Consider the following 23908-nt stretch of genomic DNA (forward strand, 5'->3'; position numbering starts at 1 on the left):
ATTTGAATGTCAGTGGTTTTTCTAGTAAGAGGCTTAAGAGTATGCTGCAAATATTTCAGTTTACTCCACAACCTGTACATTGCAGTGCCTCTAACAGAGTACTGCCATCCATCCTGAATCACCTGTGCATAAGATGGGTCCCTAGTAATACAGTTAAGGAATTTGAAATGATATTTCCTCTGAGGTATATGCTGCTCTAGCCTAATCCTTAAAGGAGCATGGTCAGATATGTGAGGAAGGAGGACCTCCACCAAGGTTTCATTAAACTGTAGGAACCATTCCGCATTGCCAATCAAATGGTCAATTCTAGAGTAAATCAGACCAATGCTATGCTTATTTGACCAAGTGTAGTGATTGCCCCTAGTTTTTGTTTCAAACAGTCCAACCCTTTGCATCATGTCAGTCAAATCCTTATATTCTGCAGTTGTAATCAGGTTGCCTCCAATTCTACCTTGGCTATTGATGACATTATTGAAGTCCCCCATGACAATCCAAGGGGTGTGCAGGTTGGTGCCCAAATTCTCAATAGTGTTCCACAGGATTTTCCTCTTTTCAAGCTGGTTAAAGGCATACACAATAGTAGTAGTGTATTTAGTTTTCTGATCTAAACTACTTACCTCGGCATGAATGTATTGATCACCCATCTGAAGGACATTCACACTGACCAAATTATCCATCCACATAAGCCAAATTCTTCCATTATCATGATGGGCATACTTATCCACGAATTGCCATTTAGTTCCCAACTGCTTTCTTATTCCCTCTGCATTATGCTTCTTGACCCTCGTCTCAAGCAATGCAATTATAGGCACTTTAAACTCAGAGAGGTAGGAGCTGACCTCCCTATGTCGAGCTTTTTTATTAATGCCCCTAACATTCCATGTGACTAACATCCTCCACTATGCTCCCCTGCAGGATTTTCTCCAGTCCTTAAGGGAGTAAAGGGATTTTGGAATTCCCATATCTGTAGCTGTGTAGGAGTGCTGTTTATTGGTCATTTTCCTCTGTCCCCCTTAGAAGTCACCAACTTCCAGTCAGTCTTTTCTGTAGGGTTTGGTTCTTTTTCAGGAATAATAGGCATTGGCACATCTTCCTCCTTCTTTTCTTGCACAGGTGGTTTAGGTTGCCACACTTTTTTCTGCTTCCCAGTTTTTTGTGTTGCACAGTCATGCCCTATCTTAAGGCAGGAGTGACAATAACTCGGCTTCCATTCGTACACAATCTGTTGTTCAATCATCTTACCAGTATGGTCCTTAATGGTTATAGAATCTCTCAATTTCTGTGTAATATCAACTTCTACTAACACCCTAGCATACGGAATACGTAGCTTCTTAGCGGTGCATTCATCAGTGGTAATTGGCTTGCCTATAGCGCTAGTAATTTTGGAGATACTACGTTTCCCCCAAAGGTATAGTGGAAGGTTGGGCAGAGTAATCCATAATGGCAGAATGCGAAGTAAATCCTCTTTAATCTCAAAATTTTCAGACCAATGTTTAAGGAAAAGAGGTTTACCGTAGATAAAGTAAGGTCCCTGAGCCATGACTTTCTCCATATCTTCATAATTCCTAAATCGAACAATGAAGTAGCCAGCATCGTTGTAGTACAACTCGGGTAGGCCAACAAAATTCCAAGTCTTCTCCATAAACTTCTTCACGGCGTGCATCGAAAGTATTTCACCCAGCGCAAAAAGGATTATTGCATTTTCCCAATATTCAATTTCCTGAGCAACATCATCTTCCTCAATTGCAATTTCAATTTCTCCATTGACAATGTTAGGTGCTATGAAATCCACAACCATTCCCCTGGACACATCTCGATTACCTTGGATGATCTCCACCCAAGGTTTAGGGTTCGTTGGAATCGTCTCCGTTGAAGGAGGGTCATCTTCTTTTGGAGAGGGTTCTTCAGTCTTCTCTAGTATCTTCAAAGAGGTCTCTGAGCTCGCGGGAGCTAGTTCTATGGTTGCTTGAGTCACGATGGTTCTTTCTGCCGTGCGTTGGAGCGCCACCGCCAATTTTTTCGGCCGGCCGACACCCCTTCGTGGTTTGGTCATCAAACCCTAGCAGAGCTATCGTTGTTAAGATGTTTATATTTATAAATTTAAATTGATGATTATTTTAATTTATTTTCAATCATACACTTATAAAATTTTCTTTATTTTAATTTATCACCAATGATAAAATAAAATTAATCACAATTATTTGGATTTTCTTTATAAATTAATAAAATAGAAACTCAGATAAAATCTTTTGGGTTTTTAAAATGTAAATAATTTAAATAATAATAATAAATATTATTATTATTCATAACTAAGTTAATATAAATTAAATTTATTATTATTATAATTATTATTATTGTATTTAATAAATAATAATAATTTATTGTATTCAAGAAATAATTATTATTGTATTTAACTTAAATATATCTTATATGATAAAAAGATGAAATGACATTAAATATATCTTAGGTTCAAATTTGTGATCAAATGATATTAAAAATATTTATAGTGAGAATTCTTATATATCAGATTCCAAGGTATTTTATTGATAATATTTTGTGAAAAATGAAATTTTATACATCAAATCTCCACGATAATAACTAATTAATTTTTCATAACTATTTAATATATTAAATATATTTATTATTTAATTATTTTTTTCTTAAATTTTAAATAGTAATTTATTTATTACAATTATATCAAAAATAACTTTAAGCATATTGTTATCCTGAATTTAAAGAATTATGATTGCAATAATGTTAAGTATTACAATTGTGACAAAGAAAATTTAAATTAATATTTTATTAATAATAATATTAAAAATGATAAAGCATACTTATTTAATTTTTTAAAATTTGTTTGTCCCTAAAATTTTTGTAGCTATAGTATTTTTGTTAATATAAATATTTTATTTTATATGAATTACTTATATAGATAAATATGTTTCATTTAGTGGAACAACTATATAACTAACCATTATTTATTAATTTGAGAAATTTTCAATAAGTGGAAAAAATAATATATTTGAGTTTTGAATCTCCATATTATAAAAACTCAAATGTTGACATCCCAGATGATGTACACACTCCTGAATTTTTAAACACAATTATTAACACAATTTTTTTTTGGACTTCCAAATCACAAGTTTAGGTTAAGAGTTAGAGTACCAGTAATGTTATAGAGAAATATTGACCTGTCTTTAGGTTTGTGTAATGTAACACAGTTAATAATTACAAAAAAATGGGAAAATACGCCGTTGAAGCAAAGGTTATTTTGGGAAGCAATATTGGTAAAAAAAAATATATTGCAAGTTTATCATTGACACCTTCTGATAAAAGAATCTCTTTCAAATTCTAACGGCACCAATTTCCTTTAGCTGTTTTATTTGTAATGACCATCAATAAAAGTCAAGAACAGTCACTCAAACATGTTGGAGTATATCTACCACAACCAATGTTCGCTCATGGACCAAGGGTTACTTCAAAAAAAATTGAAGATATTGGGGACTAATGATGAATGTGAAGATATAGATACAACATCAAATGTAGTTTACAAAGAAATATTTAATAATATTCTTTAGTTACTTAATTTTTATTTTTTCAAATTTATATATTTTAAATTATCATAAAATTTTATTTTTTAATTTATTAACTTTCACATTAAATAATTAAAAATATAATTGCAAATATAGTCTATATGACCTACAAAATAATTTTATATGCAAATAACAAATAAATATCAATTATTATAAAAAATTATTTCTAACATACCCGTGCGAAGCACGGGTCGGTAATCTAGTTATAGTAAAAGAAAAAGAATAAGCTTTGTTAACAGAAAGAGTAAAGTTTTAGTGAATATACTTATTTTGTTTCTTTGGGTTAGTAAAACTTCTTACTAGGGTCGAATGTCTCAATCTCCTTCTTATTCGACCATTTTTCAGGCAAGAGTTATGGCTTGAAAATGTCGACACATTAAATGACATGAAAGAAAACTTAGGACGTTCCTAAGAGTCATGGATCTCACCCGTTGAACTAGTGCATAAGATTCGAACATGTTCAATATCAATATTGAGATGATCTCTATAATCGTATGTATGATACTTAGTCGAGACTACTCTTTGAGAAGTTTTTTTAAATAATTTTATATGGCCATCAAAGACCCACGAGGGTACCGTTTTGGAAGTGGACACTAAAATTCTAAGCCAAATTCACTAGTGGATAGTGCTGGAAATTTGGGAAGGTGAAATTCCAAAGCCAAATCATACTTCTCTTCTATATTTATGTTAGGAGCAAATTTAAGTTTTGGGATTTTATCAATCAATTTTTGTTTTAAAGTAGATGCTGCTTCATAGAGAGTTTGACTAAGTTGTCAGGGATTATGCATGGTTTCAAACAAAGTTTGAAATGCTTGAATTTTCTTGATGTACGTACCTTGGATTTTCTTTCCTTTATTCTGCAGAGAGAAAAAAAACGTTTGTTAAACGTTGTAGAGGAGTCAAGTAATGCACAAAAATATCAAGAAGATAAGCCGACCACCATTCTTCAAATTTTTAGGTGCATAAATAAGAAGCTTAAAATTCAAAAGGGGTTAGGGTAATGACTTATTTGGCATGAAATTCTAAACATGCATGATAGCTTTCCTCCAACAATGCAACATTGGGCAAATCGATTTCGTCCTTATGGATATAAAGAGATTTTGATAAAAATTGGCTGAAGCCAAATTGTCTGGATACCATGTTTGGTTGATAACCCACAAGTCCCATGCCACACTTCCACATCGAAATTATGGTTGATTGGATAATAGGTTTGAGGAAGGCTACCCAAATGGCGAGGGCTTCGGAATATTGTTCAGATGAAAGAGTTGGAAGTTCTCTCTTAAAACAATATGGCCCATAACTTTTTATGACAAATGGGGCCATAGAGGAAATAAATGTAGCACAATCTACACACATAAAGAAATAGTTTTTAAAGGCTTCATCGGTCGAATGATCAGTATCTTATGAAATAAGCAAAACGAGCCCAGTGCCTTCAACCCGTCTATCTTTGATCTGTCTTGTTAAGTTAGATTGAATGGTAACCTTCAGTGAGGGTTGAAAAGTGACATTAAACCAAAGTTGCAAAAGCAACATAGGGCCATAAATCAAGAATCTGTTCAGGATTGGATATAGATTTTAGGTCAAAAGAAGCAAGCCCTGTAGATTCATAAAGGAAAACTAAAATCATCTTGCTGAGACAAATGTTTTGCCCCTCATGGATCTGAGTTGCCAAAACTATAAACTTCTTAACTATCTGCAGTGATTTGACATATTTGACAAGGACAATTAGAGGACTTAAAGATGTATTTGATAGAAGCAATTAGGAGATTTAAGGGCACTTTTCGAAATGGATAGCAATTTGCAGCAGTTCAAAAATTGAAGACACGTGATAGCAGAGCAGAGAAAAGAACTTCATGTAACAGTGAACGTGTCGAATGTTGGAGAATTGACTATTATCAACAATTATTGATGTATTTAGTATATAAGTCGATTTCATTCAAGTAAGTGTATGTATCAAATGTTGGAGACTTGTTTGTTATCAACAGTTATTGATGTCTTTAGTATATAAGTTGATTTCATTCAACTAATAAAGGTTCACAATTTTCACAATTGTTCTCTATAAAATTCACACATCCAATTTACAGAAATAAGAATTTGTAAAAAATATATGAATTTGCATCAATCAATTGTTGTTTACTATTTTCTTCATTTATTTTATCTTTGTATACATTCTACACACTACTTTGAACAATTTTTTCACTTGTCCATAAAAACATCAAACCTTCAAACAAACACATATTTTCTGTACAAATTATTCATAATTTTTTTTCGAATTTAATCCATTAAACAAACAAAAACTTAAGATTTACTTAACTGAAAACACCCGTAAACACCGTTATACCACCAAACCCTAACAATATTCGTAAGTGTAGTTTGTTACTATAGTTATCTAACTAGCCCCTACTTATTGTCATCTTTAGGATTGACTCATATCCTAATAAGCACTCGCATTAGTGCATGGGTTTGATATTATAGTTTATAGTTTAGTTCTTGTCTTCCTATCTATCTTTATCAATATTTTCTTACTCTTGATGCTAGATAGTATTATCTTGATCATTCTCAAGAGCCAATTTACGTCATCTATAAAATATCTACACGTGTCAAAGGCGGTGCCACATACTCCTCTACACAACGACACACATTTTACTATAAATAGTATCACAATTTTACAAATCTTTCTCATCTCAATAAAAAAAAACATAGGTGATATTGATTGTAACAATGTTGTTTCTTGTACTAGTTCTTCTTGTTCTGTGTCTCATCCTTCCTTTGTTTTTGTTCTTCTTCAAATATAGAACCATGCCACCTGGTCCTAAAGGTCTTCCCATAATAGGAAATCTTCATCAACTAGATATTTCTAATCTCTATCTTCAATTTTCACAATTGTCAAAAATATATGGTCCCTTGTTTTCAGTTCAACTTGGTTTAAGACCAGCTATTGTTGTTTCTTCAGCTGAAATAGCCAAAGAAGTATTGAAAAATAATGATCTTGTGTTTTCTAATAGACCTTTAGTATATGGTCAACAAAAACTATCTTATAATGGGTCAGATATTGCATTTTCTCCATATAGTGATCATTGGAGAGAAATAAGAAAAATTTGTATTCTTCATATATTTAGTTCCAAACGTGTGTCAAGTTTTTCTTCTATAAGAAAATTTGAGGTGAAGAAAATGATTAAAAAAATTTCAGAACATGCTAATTCTTCAAGTGTTACAAATATGAGTGAGGTGTTGATAGCACTTTCAAGTACTTTGATATGTAGGATTGCTTTTGGGAAAAGCTATGAAGATGAAGGACATGAGAGGAGTAGGTTTCATGAAATGTTGCATGAGTTTCAAGCTTTGCTAGCAGAATTCTTTGTTGCTGATTATATTCCATACATGGGTTGGATTGATAAAGTGAGAGGATTGCATCGTCGTGTTGATAGATGTTTCAAGGAGTTTGATGAGTTTTATCAAGAGATTATTGATCAACATTTGGATCCAAATAGAGAACAAATTAAAGATCGAGAGGATATTGTTGATATCTTACTCCAATTGATGAAAGAACGTTCACTTCCTTTTGATATTACCTTTGATCATATCAAAGGGGTTCTTATGGTATGATATTCTAATTCATTTTTATGTTTTATATATATATATATATATATATATATATATATATATATATATATATATATATATATATATATATATATATATATATATAGGGGACGACTCAGGTGAGAACACTTGGTTATTATGAGAAATGAGAACAATGAATCACGACCATTAAATTTAATTTTAATGGATTGGATTGGTTTCTCTTTCTAAGATCCTTAATATTTAATGGACTGGATCTTAGAAAGAGAAACCAATCCAGTCCATTAAAATCAAATTTAATGGTCGTGATTCATTGTTCTCATTTCTCATAATAACCAAGTGTTCTCACCTGAGTCGTCCCCTATATATATATATATATATAAATAGATAGATAGATAGATAGATAGATAGAGGTTATCAACACTTACTCCCCATCTTGACCATTAATTCTTCTCAATTTAATGGTTAAAATTAATGGGTATTAATTTTCTCAATATATATATATATATATATATATATATATATATATATATATATATATATATATATATATATATATATATATCCCCATCTTGACCATTAATTCTTCTCAATTTAATGGTTAAAATTAATGGGTATTAATTTTCTCAATATATATATATATATATATATATATATATATATATATATATATATATATATATATATATATATATATATATATATATATATATATATATATATATATATATATATATATATATATATATATATATATATATATAATATAAGTTTAAAAGATTTATGCTAAATTTTAACTCTTTTAATTAAAATATTATTTTAACAACATCCATTTTATCATTTTTTTTTTTAGTTTTTTAATTAAAGTTTGCTAAAGCACACCTTCATATAAATAAGGATTTGTTAAAATATATCCACTTATTTTTTTTTTAGTTTTTTAATTAAAGTTTGCTAAAGCACACCTTCATATAAATAAGAATTTGTTAAAATATACTCACTTATTTTTTGAGTGTGTGTTCTAACAACATACATCTCAGTTTTTTAATTAAAGTTTAAATGATATGAATATACTCCCTCCGGTCATTATTAGGGGTGGCAAAATGATCATTATTAGGTCGGAAGAGTATTAGGAGTATAGTAGTGATAGTATGAAATAGCTTTACACTTTTATCCAATAAAAAATAAGCACTTATGTCGTCCTCTGAATCAGCTCCTAATCCAAGGTAAATGGGAAAAAAATTTATGATATTATTTTAACTCTTTTAATTAAAATATTATTTTAACATCATGCATTTTATCGTTTTTTTTTTTGTTTTTTAATTAAAGTTTGCTAAAACACACCTTCATATAAATAAGGATTTATTAAAATATACCCACTTATTTTTTGAATGTGTGTTTTAACAACATGCATCTTAAAGTGTATTTAACTAATTTTTTAATTAAAACTTCTTAAAATAAATTTTCAAGATCTACGTTATGTATATGTATATGTATATGTATATGTATATGTATATGTATATGTATATGTATATGTATATGTATATGTATATGTATATGTATATGTATATGTATATGTATATGTATATGTGTGTGTATATGTGTGTGTATATGTGTGTGTATATATATATATATATATATATATATATATATATATATATATATATATATATATATATATATATATATATATATATATATATATATATATATATATATATATATATAAAGTTTAAATGATATAAACGGTTATGGTTAAAGTTAAAGTTTAATGAATATACTCCCTCCGGTCATTATTAGGGGTGGCAAAATGATCATTATTAGGTCGGAAGAGTATTAGGAGTATAGTAGTGATAGTATGAAATAGTTTTACACTTTTATCCAATAAAAAATAAGCACTTATGTCGTCCTCTGAATCAGCTCCTAAACCAAAGTAAATGGAAAAAAAATTATAATATACTCAAAATACAAATATGAAGACATGTTGATAAAATATATCTTTTAGATATTAAGAGTATTTTAGATTTATTAATAAAACTTAGTCAAATAAAAACTTACATTTGAATTTTTCCCAAGATCTTACAATTATTTGTGTAGCATATTACTTTGTCTGCAAATAAAAAAATCTTCAATTTTAAAAAATTTAATGGTATAAATTTTATAATCTTCAATTTTTTCCTAATTATTATGATGTTATTTTTTTAGGATCTATGATAGAAGGGTAATAATCATCGGAAATTATTGTAAAAAAAGATAATGATCATAAAAAATTCATACATACAATTTATTTTTACAAAATTTTTATTGGATTTAAACTCTGCATATATACAATGTTAAACCTAACAATAATATTATTTGTTAATTGAAATAGATCATATTACTATTCCTATTCTTTTGCATAATATTTATATCTTTGTTCCCACTAATTAAAAGTCTTAAGATCTGTCCCTGCTTGTAGCCTTTTTAATTTATTAATTTATTTCATTCATAATTATTAAATTATTCAAAAATATAAATTTATTTGATTTATTTTTATATTTTTATTTAAAAATTAAATTTTAATAACTTACATTTATATCTATCTTTCACGTAAATAAAATCCTTTATTTCTTTTGATAAATTAAAGTTATCTAAGATATTGAAGATGAAAACTCTAGATTATTGAATGAGTGGCTTAACCAAAGGCAGGCTAAGTTTTACATTTAAATAGGAATACTAGAGGTATTTCAATTCAATTACAAAATATAACATGCCAACAATGAAATATAAATCACAATTTAAAGAAATCAAGTGGAATTTTATACCACTCATAAAAATTACATTTAAGTTTTTCTTTTGCACCTATAGAAAAAAACCACCACCATATAAACATCTTGACATACATGCCAAATAACTCTCACCCTCTTATTCAAAATCTGTCCTTTTAGCAGCATAACAAATTTCAAAAAATTATTATAGAAATTTTCATTCAATTCTAAGTATTTTTCTATCCACACTTGGATCTTCTCCCAAACTTTCTTTATCTTTTAAGAAATTTAGCATAAGTGGTTAATGTCTTTCTCCATCCAAATATCTTCCCTTTCGATGGAACTCTAACCTCACAAACCACCTTTAAAGCCTACTTCAATATGTCATTTGCCACTTAAATGTCATCATTCCCATAGGGCCAAAGGAGCTTATCTTTAAAGAAAACCACCATGTCAATTCTCTTTCATTGATATTTTTTTTAGTGATTCTATAATTTTCAATATTTGATTTGTTGCAATAAATATTGTTTTAAAAAGTTTATCTTTAATAAATATTTAATGACTCAATATTTTTGTGTAGAACATGCTTGTTGCTGCAACAGATACCACATCAGCTACATCAGTTTGGGCTATGGCAGCTCTAATAAAAAATCCACGAGTAATGAAAAAAGTACAAGAAGAAGTTAGGAATTTAGTATCTAAAAAAGATTTTTTAGAAGAAGATGATATTCAAAATTTTTCTTATTTGAAAGCAGTGATTAAAGAGACACTAAGATTGTACCTACCAGCCCCACTACTAGTGTCAAGAGAATCAAGGGAAAAATGCACTATAGGTGGTTACAATATTCCAGCTAAGACAATATTGTTTGTGAATGCTTGGACTATTCAGAGAGATCCAAATATTTGGAAAAATCCTGATGAATTTTATCCAGAGAGATTTATAGAAAGTTCTATAAATTTTATTGGACAAGATTTTGAGCTAATACCCTTTGGAGCTGGTCGTAGAATTTGCCCAGGTATATCTATGGCAGCTGCATCATTGGAACTTATCCTTTCTAATCTTCTATATTTCTTTGATTGGAAATTGCCAGATGGAATGATGGCTGAAGATATTGATACTGAAATGTTGCCTGGAATTACTCAACATAAGAAAAATCCTCTTCACCTTGTTGCAAATATCCATAACTAGATGTACCATATTGTAGTATCAAGTTTGTTTTTTTATTAAGTTATGTTTTTAATGCTTATATTTTTGTTGTGTTACTCTTGAATTTAGGGAGAGTGGGCGGGGGACTCTAGTTACCTTAGTATTTATGTGCTAGATAATATGTAATAGATCTTATATATTCTCTTTGTAGCTCTACTTTTTATAGGCTATGTGATTAGAAGTTAGGGTTTGTTATAGAAAAGGGGAAGAATACTAAAAAGCTAAGAGCATTAAAATAAAGGATAAAAGATAAACTTGATTTCTTTGATACTCTTCAAAGTCTCAAAGGATTACATATATAGTACTCATAGTGATCCTAATTAGAAGGCCCAAATGAAAAGCCCAATTCAACAAAACATTCAAAATAAATTAACACTAACATAATTCTATTACTAATTGAAATATCTAATTGTACCTCCTATCATTGCCGCCGGGTTCACTTGAACCTTGTCCTCAAGGTTCTAAAACTTAATTGTTGCAATAACTTTCCTGGATCCCACTGCTTGAACCAGAAAGATTTTGAAATTTGTTCAAATTTCCAACAATCATCTTTATAGATGCACTTCAATGCATTCTCAGCATTTGAAGCAACCTTTTTTCTCTTGGATTCAAAAACTACAGCCAAAAGTGTAACCTCAATTTCCTGCAATGATTTCCCTTTAATTTGTAGAAAATATTTCTTCACAAAAACTACAGCCAGCAAACAAAATACACCGAAAATACCGTACAAGAGTTGTACGCCCATTTGTTCCAACAAACGCAAGAAAGTGGCGACATTGGTTCTTTGCCTATTTGATAGAAAACCCAATTTTCCACTCCCGTTTGATATGACAATAGACATTATTATAATATGTTCTTCACCGCCTTGAAAACCGTCAATTGAGCGAACACTCAAAGAGAAAACAGTATCAGAAACAGAAGTGTGCTGCTTCTGGATTGCATAGACTTCAGCTTTATATGGAGAGATAATGCCACTGCTAACTTTCTTTTGTGTCCTCACACATTCTTTTTTGAGGTATTTAATAATGATAGCAACTTCGACCATGTTAATCAAATTGTGGCCTCGACCAGCTTTCTCCTTACCTTTAGGGATGTTAATAAAGGAATATGAAGCATACAATTCTCCTTCAAGAAAACTCTTATTATAGCTTTCTTCCATGACAAAAGGGGCATCAGAAATCTTTTGATCATAGAATTCCTTGCAAGGAAATGAGCCTATGTTTGGATGCATTCGATACTGAACATTAAGCATATGTTTCTGGTATCCTAACAGTACCAGTCCTTCAAACATACTTGTTCCGAACCCACAACTATCAGCAATCTTGCTTTTCACTAGTGCTGGAAGTTGATTCTCATCACCTATAAGAATGCAATGTTGAAGACCCGGTAGTTGTAAGGGGGTTGTTGATTCACACTCTTTCAACTGGACCGCTTCGTCAATTACTAGAAACTTCATCTGAGTCATACCTTCAGTGGACAGTTTAATTGAACTAGAAATTGTACACAAAATTAGACATGGATTGGACAAGCAAAAGGTTTCTATTTGATTTCTCCCCTTGAGTTCAGGAAGCAGAATAGAACTTGAAAGAAAACTTAGTGTTTTCAAAAACTCGTCTATTTCAGAGCTTGATGGTTGAAAACAAGAAGGAATTCTTTCTTTTTCACTAGCATCAAGAGTTTTCTCAAACTTTGCTTGGTACAATGAAATTCCAATAGACCTCAATAATACAGGAGCTCCAGACAATTTTTTTACGATCGCAAGTGAAATGAAAGATTTTGGCAAGTGAGTATATAAGATTTGTATCAAAAACTTAAGCTTCTCACTTAATTCGCAAAATCTCTTCTTCACAAATTGTTCCATTGTCATGAAACTTTCAACTTTTTCCATTTCATGATCCTTAACCTTCAATTCTTCCTCCTCAACTACGACACTGTTTTGAACACTTCCGAAACCGCTATCGTTACCCACCTCCGCAACCGTATCATTAACATGAACATTATTCACATCAGATCCCGAACCGTTATGACGAATCTCTCCTTCAATAGAAACAATAGAACCAGTATCTTCCAAAGCAAGCTCATCAGATACATAGAGAGGTATTTTATCAAGCACCTTATATGCATTATTTTCTAAAACATAATTAAACAACAATACCTCCGCGTCGGTCTCATACGAGTTGAAAAAAGATGTTGTTGTCACAGTCGCAGATGTTGTTCCACCAAACAGAGTTGATATCGTCGAAGATGAAGCTCCTACAAACGGTGTCGCGGAAGACCCAAATCCAAACGGAGTCGAGGGCGACGACGGTGCCTCAAACTGTGTCAATTGGGTTCCATACAAAGTGGGTTGTTCTAATTGTGTTCTACACAGATTTGAAGATTCTTTTATGTCTTCTTCAACACTTTTAGAGACTGTATCTTGAAATTTGCTATCAATTGAATCGTCAAGAAAGGAAGTAGCGGACTCCACTGATTCATAACTTGGTTCGATTTCCTCATCTAATATTGGTAAAATGTTCCGCCATTCCGGCTTGAAACGCCATAAAAGGGATGTGGTGAATGTATCCCAACTTGATTCACAATGAACGCGAGACCTCGATAACCACCATTTGAGAGCACAACCTCTCAATGCTCCAACGGCTTCCGACACCTTCAATATTGTCGGTGTTCCGTGCTCTTTGAAAAAACATTCGGTGCAAAGAATCCACCAGTAGGCATCCTCTTTGCCATCAAAAATAGAGATGGACATCTTTGTATCTTGGGAAGTTTTGGAAAAAAAATCTTGCAAATCTTTTGTTTGTGGAATGGGTGTCTCTGTGTATGAATGAGATGTTAGGGTTGCACTGAATGATTATGGATGTGGAGAAAATATTGTATGTTGTTGGTGATTATCAACTGTGAATGGTGTGTTGAATTGTTGTTGTTGAGAAAGTGAAGAGTGTGAATCCGGTGAATTAGATGTTTGTTGTTGGAAGAGAGGTGTGTGATAATTATATGATTGTGGTTGAAATGTATGAGTGGTGTGGGTTGAGTTAGGGTGTGTGTTTGATGTTGCTGCAATGGTATAAGAAGGTTGTAGATGTGGTGTATATCCATGGGTGTAAGATAAATTTTGTGATTGGGTTATAAGGGAGATGTCAGTGGAATAAGATGGAAGGGTTTCACATTGAAAATATTGAAACGAGGGATTGATATGAGATGTAAGAGAGGAGTTTATGGGATAGGTTGGAGGAATGCTCCATGGATGAAATGGATGTGTGAAGTTGGAATACTCCATGGGAGAAATTGAGTGCAAGAATGAAAGCACCAATTGATAGGAAGTTAGGGTTTGTAATAGAAAAGGGGAAGAATACCAAAAAGCTAAGAGCATTAAAATAAAGGATAAAAGATAAACTTGATTTCTTTGATACTCTTCAAAGTCTCAAAGGATTACATATATAGTACTCATAGTGATCCTAATTAGAAGGCCCAAATGAAAAGCCCAATTCAACAAAACATTCAAAATAAATTAACACTAACATAATTCTATTACTAAATGAAATATCTAATTGTACCTCCTATCACTATGTTATTTGTTATTGAAATTCCAGTGTATTTCTTATTTTCCACTTTGTTATTTTAATTATCATTTACCAGGATGGTATCTAGAGCTAGTTTTGTTCCACCTTGAAATATTTGTCGCTTTTGATTTAGATTTTCAAAGGCTTGGAATGTGTTTTTTTACACTGATGCTTGATTCTTTTGAAGAAAAAATTCTCCCATTGAATAGGTGAATTGTTTTTGCCATGCTATCTAGTGAATAGGTGAATAGGGATTGTAACATTCCAAAATTTCTTATTTAATTAATTTAATTAAGTTTTAAATTAATTAATTTGAATTAGCATTTTATTGAAATTATGTGGGAAGAAATAATAAAATGTAGTGTTGGGCCATTGGTGGAGTTAGTAATGTGGGGGTGTTAGTGTGAAGGAGCCCATTATTAAATTATGTTATGTTTTCATAAAACAAGAAAATAAGAGGAAATTGAGAAATAGAGGAGGTAAACCTAAGAGGGAGAGAAGAAGAACTCATGGGCAAAAGCTAAAATTCAGTTTTTGATTTTTTTTGTTGCAGGGTAGTTTGTGATATTCTGTTCTTCAGGATTAGGTTTCTGTTAAATTTCTGCTAGTTCTCTACCAACTGGCATCAGTTTATTGGAAGGTACATTTTTAAGTTACAAATTGTAGTGTGAAATATTGCATAACTATTGTTTTGATGTTACTCTAGCAATAACTTTTGTTTTGGCATAGGTTAGTATGTATCATTTTTCACAATTTGAAAGTTTAATGAACTTGGGTAGAGTAAGACATTAAATAATTTCTTGACAATACTGTTTGCAGCTTGTGGAAATTAACTTGGGTATTCTAATTAACTTTGTGGCATCAGAGTCAGTATAGAAGATATAAGTTTTTTTTTATCATAGCATTCATTGAATTGAGGTTTTTTTTAAGCATCATTGTTTTGTTAGTTTTGTTAGCTAAGTGCATTTCTGATTAGTTTTGTTAGTTCTGTTTTCTAAGTAGTAGTACATCATGCTCATGACATAGCTTTGTTAGCTAAGTGTATTTGTACTATTGTTAGCTAAGTGTTTTCTAAGTGTTTGCTAAGTGTATTTTGTATAATTGTTTTATATTTTATGATAACAGATGACTAACAAAAATGGAAGCGAGAGAGGAAAGAGAAATTCAAAGAATGGAAAATCCAAGTTATTAGCACCAGGAAATCTTAATGATCAGCGGAAAACCATGTTTCGCAAGTCTCCATGGTTGGCCCATACTCCATCAGTGGCTCCTATTCCATCGGTGGATTCTACTCCATCTTTAGCTCCAACTCCATTGCTGGCTCCTATTCCATCTTCGGCTCCGACTCCATTCTCAGCTCATACTCCATCGTCGACTCCTACTCCATCTTCGGCTCAGACTCCATCGCCAGCTCCGACTGCACCTAGTCATACCTCTACTTCAGAGGTATGTAGGTTATGGCTGGCCCTTCGCACCATACCTTACGTGAGACTCCGATAGAGGAAAATGTGGAGGAAAGTGATGAGGAGGACGAGGAGGAGGTGGTAGGTGAAGGAAATGTGGAGGACGAGGATGAGTTGCCACTAAGAGATGATGATGGGAAGATTATTTTACGGATCTGCGGTAAAGCGTAAGTTTACTACTATTTTATAAATGCAATATGTTATATATATGTTTCATCTATCACTTATATGCAGTAGCATACTTCACTTCTTTACTTAAGCATGTTTTTGCAGACTTGAGTAAAATTCTGTTATATGCAATAGCATACTTCACTTCTTTACTTTTTTGCAAACTTAATTCGGTAGGAAGATCTGAATCTTCAAGGAATATATGCTCTAATATATTGTATAATGACTTGTTTCTTTCGATATTTTGCAGACTTGTTCCTGGCAAAGAAGTAGCAGGTGCAATTAGTTATGCGATACATGACGCATTTTATGGCAGTTATTATAATTGGACTGAAGTCCCCGGTGATATTAGAAACAAATGGTTCGGCATTTTTGCGGTAAGTATTTATTGAGTTTTAGATCTTAAGATGATCAAAATCTAGTTAAACAAGTATAGGGAAGTTATTAAGTATTAATTATTTTATTTTAATTATTTTCAGGAAAAGGTATCGTGGGATCCTCGGGATGACGCATTCGTCAGGAAATCCTTTGAATCAAAGGGAGCCGTTCTACTAAATGGCATCATAAGGAGGGTGAGGTTAAAAGGGAAACGACCCGAGTGGATTGGTCAGAAGGCTTAGGATGGTCTTGAAACTTATTGGAAGAGTGATGCGTTCAAGAAATTGTCCGCTCAAAACAAGACCAATCGAAGTTCAGCAAGAGGCGGAGCAGTCCATTCCTCAGGCCGCAAGGCTCATGTTGATGTAGCACTTGAGCTTGTAAGTAATAAAGTCATTTTGTGTGTCAATCTTTAAATGTTTAAGTTGTCAATGATTTCCCGTGTCTTATATTACTTCTTAACCTTTGTAGTCCCAAGAACTTAAAAGGGATCTGCGTCCAGATGAGTTATTTTTAAAGACCCATAAGAGGAAAAACGGCGATTGGGTTGATAAACGTGCTGAGTCTACTTATGTAAGATTTCGTTTATTCTCTTTTGTCTTCTGCTGCATAAATTGTTTTCTGCATGTTTTGAGTGTCTAACATAGATGAAATTGATGTCTTTTAAAGTAGATTTACATAGTGAATAGAGATTAACCCAATTAGTCACTACCTACGTATTCAATTTGAATAAATTCAACAAGTAGGATTCATCAAATTTGCTTGAAATTTATGGGCTGTAATTTACTGCGCTCCCGTAGGATTTTGATAGTAAAATTGCACAATATGCTTGACATGTTTATAAAGGAGAGTAAAAGTGAGACTGATCGATTTGAATAATCACACAATATGCTTTATGGTTGGAGGTGCTTATATTTTATCACTATTGTGTCATTGTATTTGGAGGTGCAACATTCCTGAACTATTATGATTTGTGTAATATAAATGTATGGGACAAACTGCATTTAAAGAAAAAGCTGCAACATAACTGAGACTGAATTGTTAAAATATAAATGTTTACAATGTCATCTCATCTCATATTTTTCTTCTTTACAGACTGCATTTAAAGAAAAGGCTGGAGATGGTGTCGAGACGTTAGATGGAGGGACGGTTAATGAGATATGGACAAATTGTGCTGGGGGTCGTAGTCGTGGTCGGGTCTATGGAACGGCTGATTTAGCTATCAATCTGAAGAAAGGATCCACAAACTTTATCAAACCAGCTAAAAGTTCTCGTGGATCGATGTTTAGGACATCCTTGGAATCAGAGAGAGCAGCTAGAGTTAGAGCTGAACAAGTGGCTGAGGCTACCGCAACTCGACTCCAAGAGGCAACCGAAGCTATTCGGGTTTCAAATGAGGCTGCTCGGAGGGCAGAAGAACAAGCTAAAATGGCTACCGAGTTTGCTAAGAAGATGGAGTCTGAGTTTGATAAGAAGATGGAACGTGAAATGAATGCTTTTAAGGCATTTATTATGAAAACAATTGGTACTAGACATGGTGAATCCACTAGTGCCGTCATTCCACCGTCAAATCCTCACTATGATGAAGATTTGGATGACCAATTTTTAGACGAACCTTGATCATGCAGTGCTTAGTAGAAATAGTTTTTGGGGCTGTTTTTTTTGTTGTAGTTTGATCATTTTTGGGGCTACAAATTAGAACTCGGATGTATTTTTATAGGATATGATCTTTAATGTATACCGAGTGTTTGGGGCTGTTTCTTGTTGTAGCCATGACTACGGTATTTTGTAGTTTCTATCTACTTTGTAATATTTGGATAATTGTTACTTTGAATATGCTGATGATGTCAAAAAATTATATCTTTTTGCATATAAATTTTATGTTCTATTGCTCTTTGAGTTTCATTTGCTTATTATCTATATTTTGTTGATGTCCACTCATATTTACTATCGCTTTGCTCTTAGCATGTCAATGGTAGAAACAACAAAAAGGTAAAGCACAATTTTCCTTATCCTTTCTTTATTCAAGATACCTTATGAATATGCAACTAATCAATTGATCTTGTCAATCTTGTTTCTAGGTATTCAATTGTTACATGAGCAAACAAAGGAAAATTGTTTGGTTTTTTCCTTCAAACGCGGCCCTACTATTAAGGCTTCTGCTGCCTCAGTCACAGATGGAGTCTGCAATGGCCTAGACCAAGGTGCAACCTCAAAGCTGTAGATCCCAAAGCTAAGTTGTTGTAGTATATTTATTTTTGTAATAAGGAGTTTGTGTAATAGGCAACACTTAATAGATGATTTTTATTGACTAAAGTGTTTTTTGATTTTGTAGGGATCAAATATTATAGTGTTTTCATCCAAATGTTATAGTGGTTCGTTGCTTCGAATCTTGTTTGCTTACTTTTTGTACTTTCTTTCTGGATTTTGTAGTAAAAATTATGTATACTTTCAATGTTTTTGTATGTGATTTAACAATGTTTATATTGAAACTTACCTTCAGAATATAGGATTATGGGTTGCTTTGGCTTATGCAAAGAGAATGATTCTTATACTACTGCTGACAGAGGAAACTTCATGAAAAACAATCCTACTTCATGCAAACTTCAGCGCGCGCTCACATGGAATCTCCACATCAAGAAACCGATACAAAAATGGAAGAAAAAAAGCCATGAAAATTGCGAGCGAGTTCCGATCAGAGTTCCTACTCTGTTTCTTTCTCTTTTAGAAATGAAATTCGTTTGTTAATTATTTTCATTTTCGTTAACCGTTGAAATGGTAAAACCCATGGCGAATGCTTGGTATCAGAATAACTCTCCTTCATCGATAATCGATGAGGTTAAATTAAAGTTTCAACACTCATTCGATTATCTGCTTCATCTGCTTGTTCAAATTCTCTGGGATTTGAATTTCAAATGATTCTTTTGTTATTCATAATTGAATTTTAGGTCTAGAGAATAATTGATTGAAATGATCCTTGATTTTGTAGAAAGGAGAACAAGGAAAGTTGCCTCTGTTGATTTTGAGTTTGAAGGAAAGTGATAAACAGATAAAAAGACCTACAGTTGTTTTCCTTCACGATACAAACAAGTATAAAGAATTTATTGTTTTCGTTTTAATTCTGCTTTCGTACAATGCAGGGAACTCTAGTTATCATGGAAGACACACGACAGTAACCATTCCTCAGCCTATAAATCTCCAACCGATTTATGTTCCTTCCATTACAGTAGATGAATTGAAGTCTGTCACATATAGTTTTCGTACGAAGTCGTTCCTTCCATTGTCGAGCTTCTTACTTACTGTGTTAACTGCCCTTTCCGTGCCCTTGCTTACGAGTATGCTCCAAATGGATCCCTTCATGACATTCTACATGGTTAGTTATTCCTAACACCTTATCAATCTTCATTTCACATGAGTATGTTATATAATTTTATAATGATTTTTGATATAGGACGTAAAGGTGTAAAGGGTGCAGAACCTGGTCAAGTTCTATCATGGGCTCAAAGAGTTAAAATCGCCGTTGGAGCAGCCAGAGGACTTGAATATCTTCATGAAAAGGCAGAAGTTCATATTGTCCATCGTTGCATTAAATCTAGTAGCATACTTCTAATTGAGGACAACATTAAATCTAGTAACATACTTTTATGAGTTTGTGAATGCATCACTCATAAACTATGAAGTTATAGAAAATAAAACTACATGAAGGACAAAATACTAGAATAGAAACATGTTGCTATGAATGTCAGTTCATGATGGTGGCAGTCAATTGATAACATTGAGGCTGACTTGGATGCTGAACAGGTACGAGAATAAGTAATTGAAGGTTTGAATTGAAATAGTATAGAGCACATTATTTTGATTTGTTCTGAAGGTTAATTTGACTCTTTATTGTTTGTTCTCTTCTAGGTGGCAAAAGAAAAAAGCTTCCATGAGATTTTTTTCAATGGTTTGTTTGGGAGATTGATTCGTAAATCTAAAACAGCAAAAGGAGAAAGGGAGTTTTTACTGCAGAAAGACACGGGTCTGCAATCAGTTCTTGTTCTTCTGCTATTGAGTTTGTAAGGCATAAATTTTTGTTGGTTGCTGAAGATTGTGATGATACCAGTTCATCGGCTATGGAACCCGAAAGCACTAACATGTTTCAATTCGCCAATTAATGATGTCACCAATGTTAGTAACATTAAAGACTCGATAACTTTCTATACATGCTCTTATTCTCTCCATAATCTTTCTTATTGTTATGCTTTCATTTGCTTTCTATACTGATACATATTTATAAGAAAGATTTGTTGTCAACTTCAGCATACCAAAGCTTTATTCTTGCTACTCTTCTCAGATCAATCAGCACGGTATAATTTCATACATCAATTGACTAACATATTTAGGTCTGCCTTATCCATATAAGTTATTTGTATATGATGAGAAGGGACATGCTTTTACAACCTTTGATCCCTTTTGGCAGAGATGTTTGCACAAGCAAATGGAACTTGTTTCATCTATTCCTCCATGGCAATTAGTTCCAGCTAAACGTATACATAATACTGTGCTTTTATTGTTTCTCAATTATGATATGATTACTAGAATCAGATTTTTGCTGGATGCGATAAGACCCGAAAATGTGTTTCTAAGTCTAGACTAGTCTGGGGCGTGAGGGTTTGATGACTGCATAAAATTTGACTTTTAATAATTGACTTTAGCGTCGGTCAAGCCGAGGCTACACATTTTTATTAAGACTTACAAATTTGGCTCTAGCGTCGGTCTAGCCGAAGCTACAGGTTTTGTTGACTTTTGTAAATTTGACTTTAGCCTCGGTTAAGCCGAAGCTACAAGTTTTTTGACTTTTGAACAGTTGACTTTAGCCTCGGTTTAGCCGACGCTAATGTTTTGGTTGACTTTTTTGAACTTTTCTTTCTTTAACGTGGGCTGTAGTGTAGCCTCGGTGTAGCCTCGGTTAAACCGACGTTACCTTAGACACGGCCATACAGCCGACGCTAAAATGTTAACTTCGAACCATTTAACGTGCCCCCGACTCGGACGCTAATCCGACACTAAACAGCTTGTAGCGTCAGTTTTTGACCCATTTAGCGTCGATTATGGCCAAGGCTAATTTCTGTTTTTCTAGTAGTGTTAGTAGTCATCAAATCCTAGTTCGTCTGCTTGTATCTTGTATCTTGAAATGATTGTCATACTTAAATCTTCAAAATTCAGTATATAAATTGTTATCTATAACAAAATAATATATAAAGCCAATACAATAGTTTTTCTATAACAAGTCAATATATTGTTTTGGTGTATTTTATTTTCATTCCCATTTTCTCTTTTTATAAAATTATACAGTTGCAAACAAATAGATAAAATAGCAAGTTTTTGTGGAGAGTGTATATATATATATATATATATATATATATATATATATATATATATATATATATATATATATATATATATATATATATATATATATATATATATATATATATATATATATATATATATATATAGGGGACGACTCAGGTGAGAACACTTGGTTATTATGAGAAATGAGAACAATGAATCACGACCATTAAATTTTGATTATGTTGATTTTAATGAACTGGATTGGTTTCTCTTTCTATGTTGATTTAAAATAAATATTAAGGATTCTATAAAGAAAAACCAATCCAGTCCATTAAAATCAACAAAATCAAAATTTAATGGTCGTGATTCATTGTTCTCATTTCTCATAATAACCAAGTGTTCTCACCTGAGTCGTCCCCTATATATATATATATATATATATATATATATATATATATATATATATATATATATATATATATATATATATATATATATATATATATATATATATATATATATATATATATATATATATATATATATATATATATATCAACTTTTCATAGTGGCAGTTTTTTTACTAACAAGTCATTATATATATATATATATATATATATATATATATATATATATATATATATATATATATATATATATATATATATATATATATATATATATATATATATATCAACTTTTCATAGTGGCAGTTTTTTTACTAACAAGTCATTATGTATGAGTATTTTTTTGGCACCTGGATTGGAAATGCATGAGACAGTAGAAAAAACTTGCACGGTTTCCATATCAGTTTTTCTGCATTGCTCCATTCTCATACATTGTTGTGTAAAAAATGTGTAAGAAACCGATTTTTGACAAGTTGCATGTTGTTACATAAGTATTGGATTTTCTCAATTTAAATCACTAATCAATGAGAGCACCATAGTTTGTATCCATTACAAATTAGTTGCCGAAATTATTTTAAGAATCAAATATATTTATTTTCGTCTTTTATTGTTGATATTTGTAATTGTTGTGATGGTTTTTAAGTCGAGCAATTAAAATTAATTAATATTTTAATGTCTTTTATTTTCTCAAAAGTTTGACTAAAAAAAAGAGCTTAATTGTGGAGGTTATTTTAGGGAGGATTTTATATTTATGTATGAAACTTGTGTTTATTGTGTTTCGCGGTTTGCAAGGGCTGGATCAGAGTTTGGTTTGGATGCATCATAGGTGCTCTCATTTAGATAATGTTTAGGCCTTTTCAATTTGGATTTTGTGTTTTGGGGATTGCTTAAGATTTTCAAAGTTTATTCTTCAAGTGTTGTTAGCAAGTGTATTTTGATGTATTTCTAGCTGGTTTGTTCAGGCAATGTTTTAACGTAATATAATTATTTTCATAAGTCATGGTTTTAAATAAATTTTAAAATATTTTAAATTTTTTTACATATTTAAAATATTCTGCGGGGGGTTTTAACGTCCACAGACAAACCGCCGCAGTCTAATGAGGAGATACCGACAGTTTCTCAAAACTCTCATCAAATAATTTATGGCAATCTTATAAGTGGAGGAGCTGCTAAAACTCCCACAAAACATGCATGATTTTTGTAGTGTTTGAAGAATAAGAGTCAAACACGCATACAAAAATGCACCATTACTGCAAACCCTTTGGACTTACATAATGCACCAAAGACAATTAAAACTTACATCTCATAATAGGAAGGACCGTAGCATGAGTCGTTGGTACACATGATCCTCATTTTTTTGGTAAGTGTAGTGCATACTTGCATCTTAATGGGAAATCTATGATGAGAACATGAGAATTAAATCTTTCAGAGAAAAGAGAAACATTCTTAGAACATGTGTAGAACATAAG

At 31.8% G+C, this 23908-nt stretch overlaps 3 protein-coding genes and 1 pseudogene across 3 annotated transcripts; 3 read left to right on the plus strand and 1 right to left on the minus strand.

Moving 5' to 3' along the window:
* Positions 1 to 994: 994 nt before the first annotated feature.
* LOC131625321 (uncharacterized) lies at positions 995 to 2053 on the minus strand. Its single transcript, XM_058896191.1, has one exon. The coding sequence runs from the start codon at positions 2051 to 2053 to the stop codon at positions 995 to 997; it is 1059 nt and encodes a 352-aa protein (XP_058752174.1).
* Positions 2054 to 6285: 4232 nt separating this feature from the next.
* LOC131625344 (cytochrome P450 71A1-like) lies at positions 6286 to 11167 on the plus strand. Its single transcript, XM_058896209.1, has 2 exons — positions 6286 to 7193; positions 10500 to 11167. Exons 1-2 carry the CDS (start codon positions 6315 to 6317, stop codon positions 11106 to 11108), a joined length of 1488 nt encoding a protein of 495 aa, XP_058752192.1. The 5' UTR covers positions 6286 to 6314; the 3' UTR covers positions 11109 to 11167.
* Positions 11168 to 15811: 4644 nt separating this feature from the next.
* On the plus strand, positions 15812 to 18594 carry LOC131625322 (uncharacterized). Its single transcript, XM_058896192.1, has 7 exons — positions 15812 to 16132; positions 16177 to 16316; positions 16568 to 16694; positions 16797 to 16889; positions 16938 to 17075; positions 17167 to 17268; positions 17791 to 18594. The coding sequence occupies exons 1-7, from the start codon at positions 15812 to 15814 to the stop codon at positions 18313 to 18315; spliced, it is 1446 nt and encodes a 481-aa protein (XP_058752175.1). The 3' UTR covers positions 18316 to 18594.
* Positions 18595 to 19209: 615 nt separating this feature from the next.
* On the plus strand, positions 19210 to 20343 carry LOC131625323 (pto-interacting protein 1-like; annotated as a pseudogene).
* Positions 20344 to 23908: the final 3565 nt, after the last annotated feature.

Source organism: Vicia villosa, unplaced genomic scaffold (genome assembly GCF_029867415.1).
Source record: "Vicia villosa cultivar HV-30 ecotype Madison, WI unplaced genomic scaffold, Vvil1.0 ctg.000205F_1_1, whole genome shotgun sequence".
Classification (NCBI taxonomy): domain Eukaryota; kingdom Viridiplantae; phylum Streptophyta; class Magnoliopsida; order Fabales; family Fabaceae; genus Vicia; species Vicia villosa.

Excerpts from the sequence above, each read along its gene's own strand:
- LOC131625322 (XM_058896192.1), top strand. The coding sequence starts at position 15,812 with ATGACTAACAAAAATGGAAGCGAGAGAGGAAAGAGAAATTCAAAGAAT. Across the intron at positions 16,317-16,567 it reads TTACGGATCTGCGGTAAAGC|ACTTGTTCCTGGCAAAGAAG; the intron begins GTAAGTTTACTA and ends GATATTTTGCAG. Across the intron at positions 17,076-17,166 it reads TTGATGTAGCACTTGAGCTT|TCCCAAGAACTTAAAAGGGA; the intron begins GTAAGTAATAAA and ends TAACCTTTGTAG.
- LOC131625344 (XM_058896209.1), top strand. The coding sequence starts at position 6,315 with ATGTTGTTTCTTGTACTAGTTCTTCTTGTTCTGTGTCTCATCCTTCCT. Across the intron at positions 7,194-10,499 it reads ATATCAAAGGGGTTCTTATG|AACATGCTTGTTGCTGCAAC; the intron begins GTATGATATTCT and ends ATTTTTGTGTAG.
- LOC131625321 (XM_058896191.1), bottom strand. The coding sequence starts at position 2,053 with ATGACCAAACCACGAAGGGGTGTCGGCCGGCCGAAAAAATTGGCGGTG.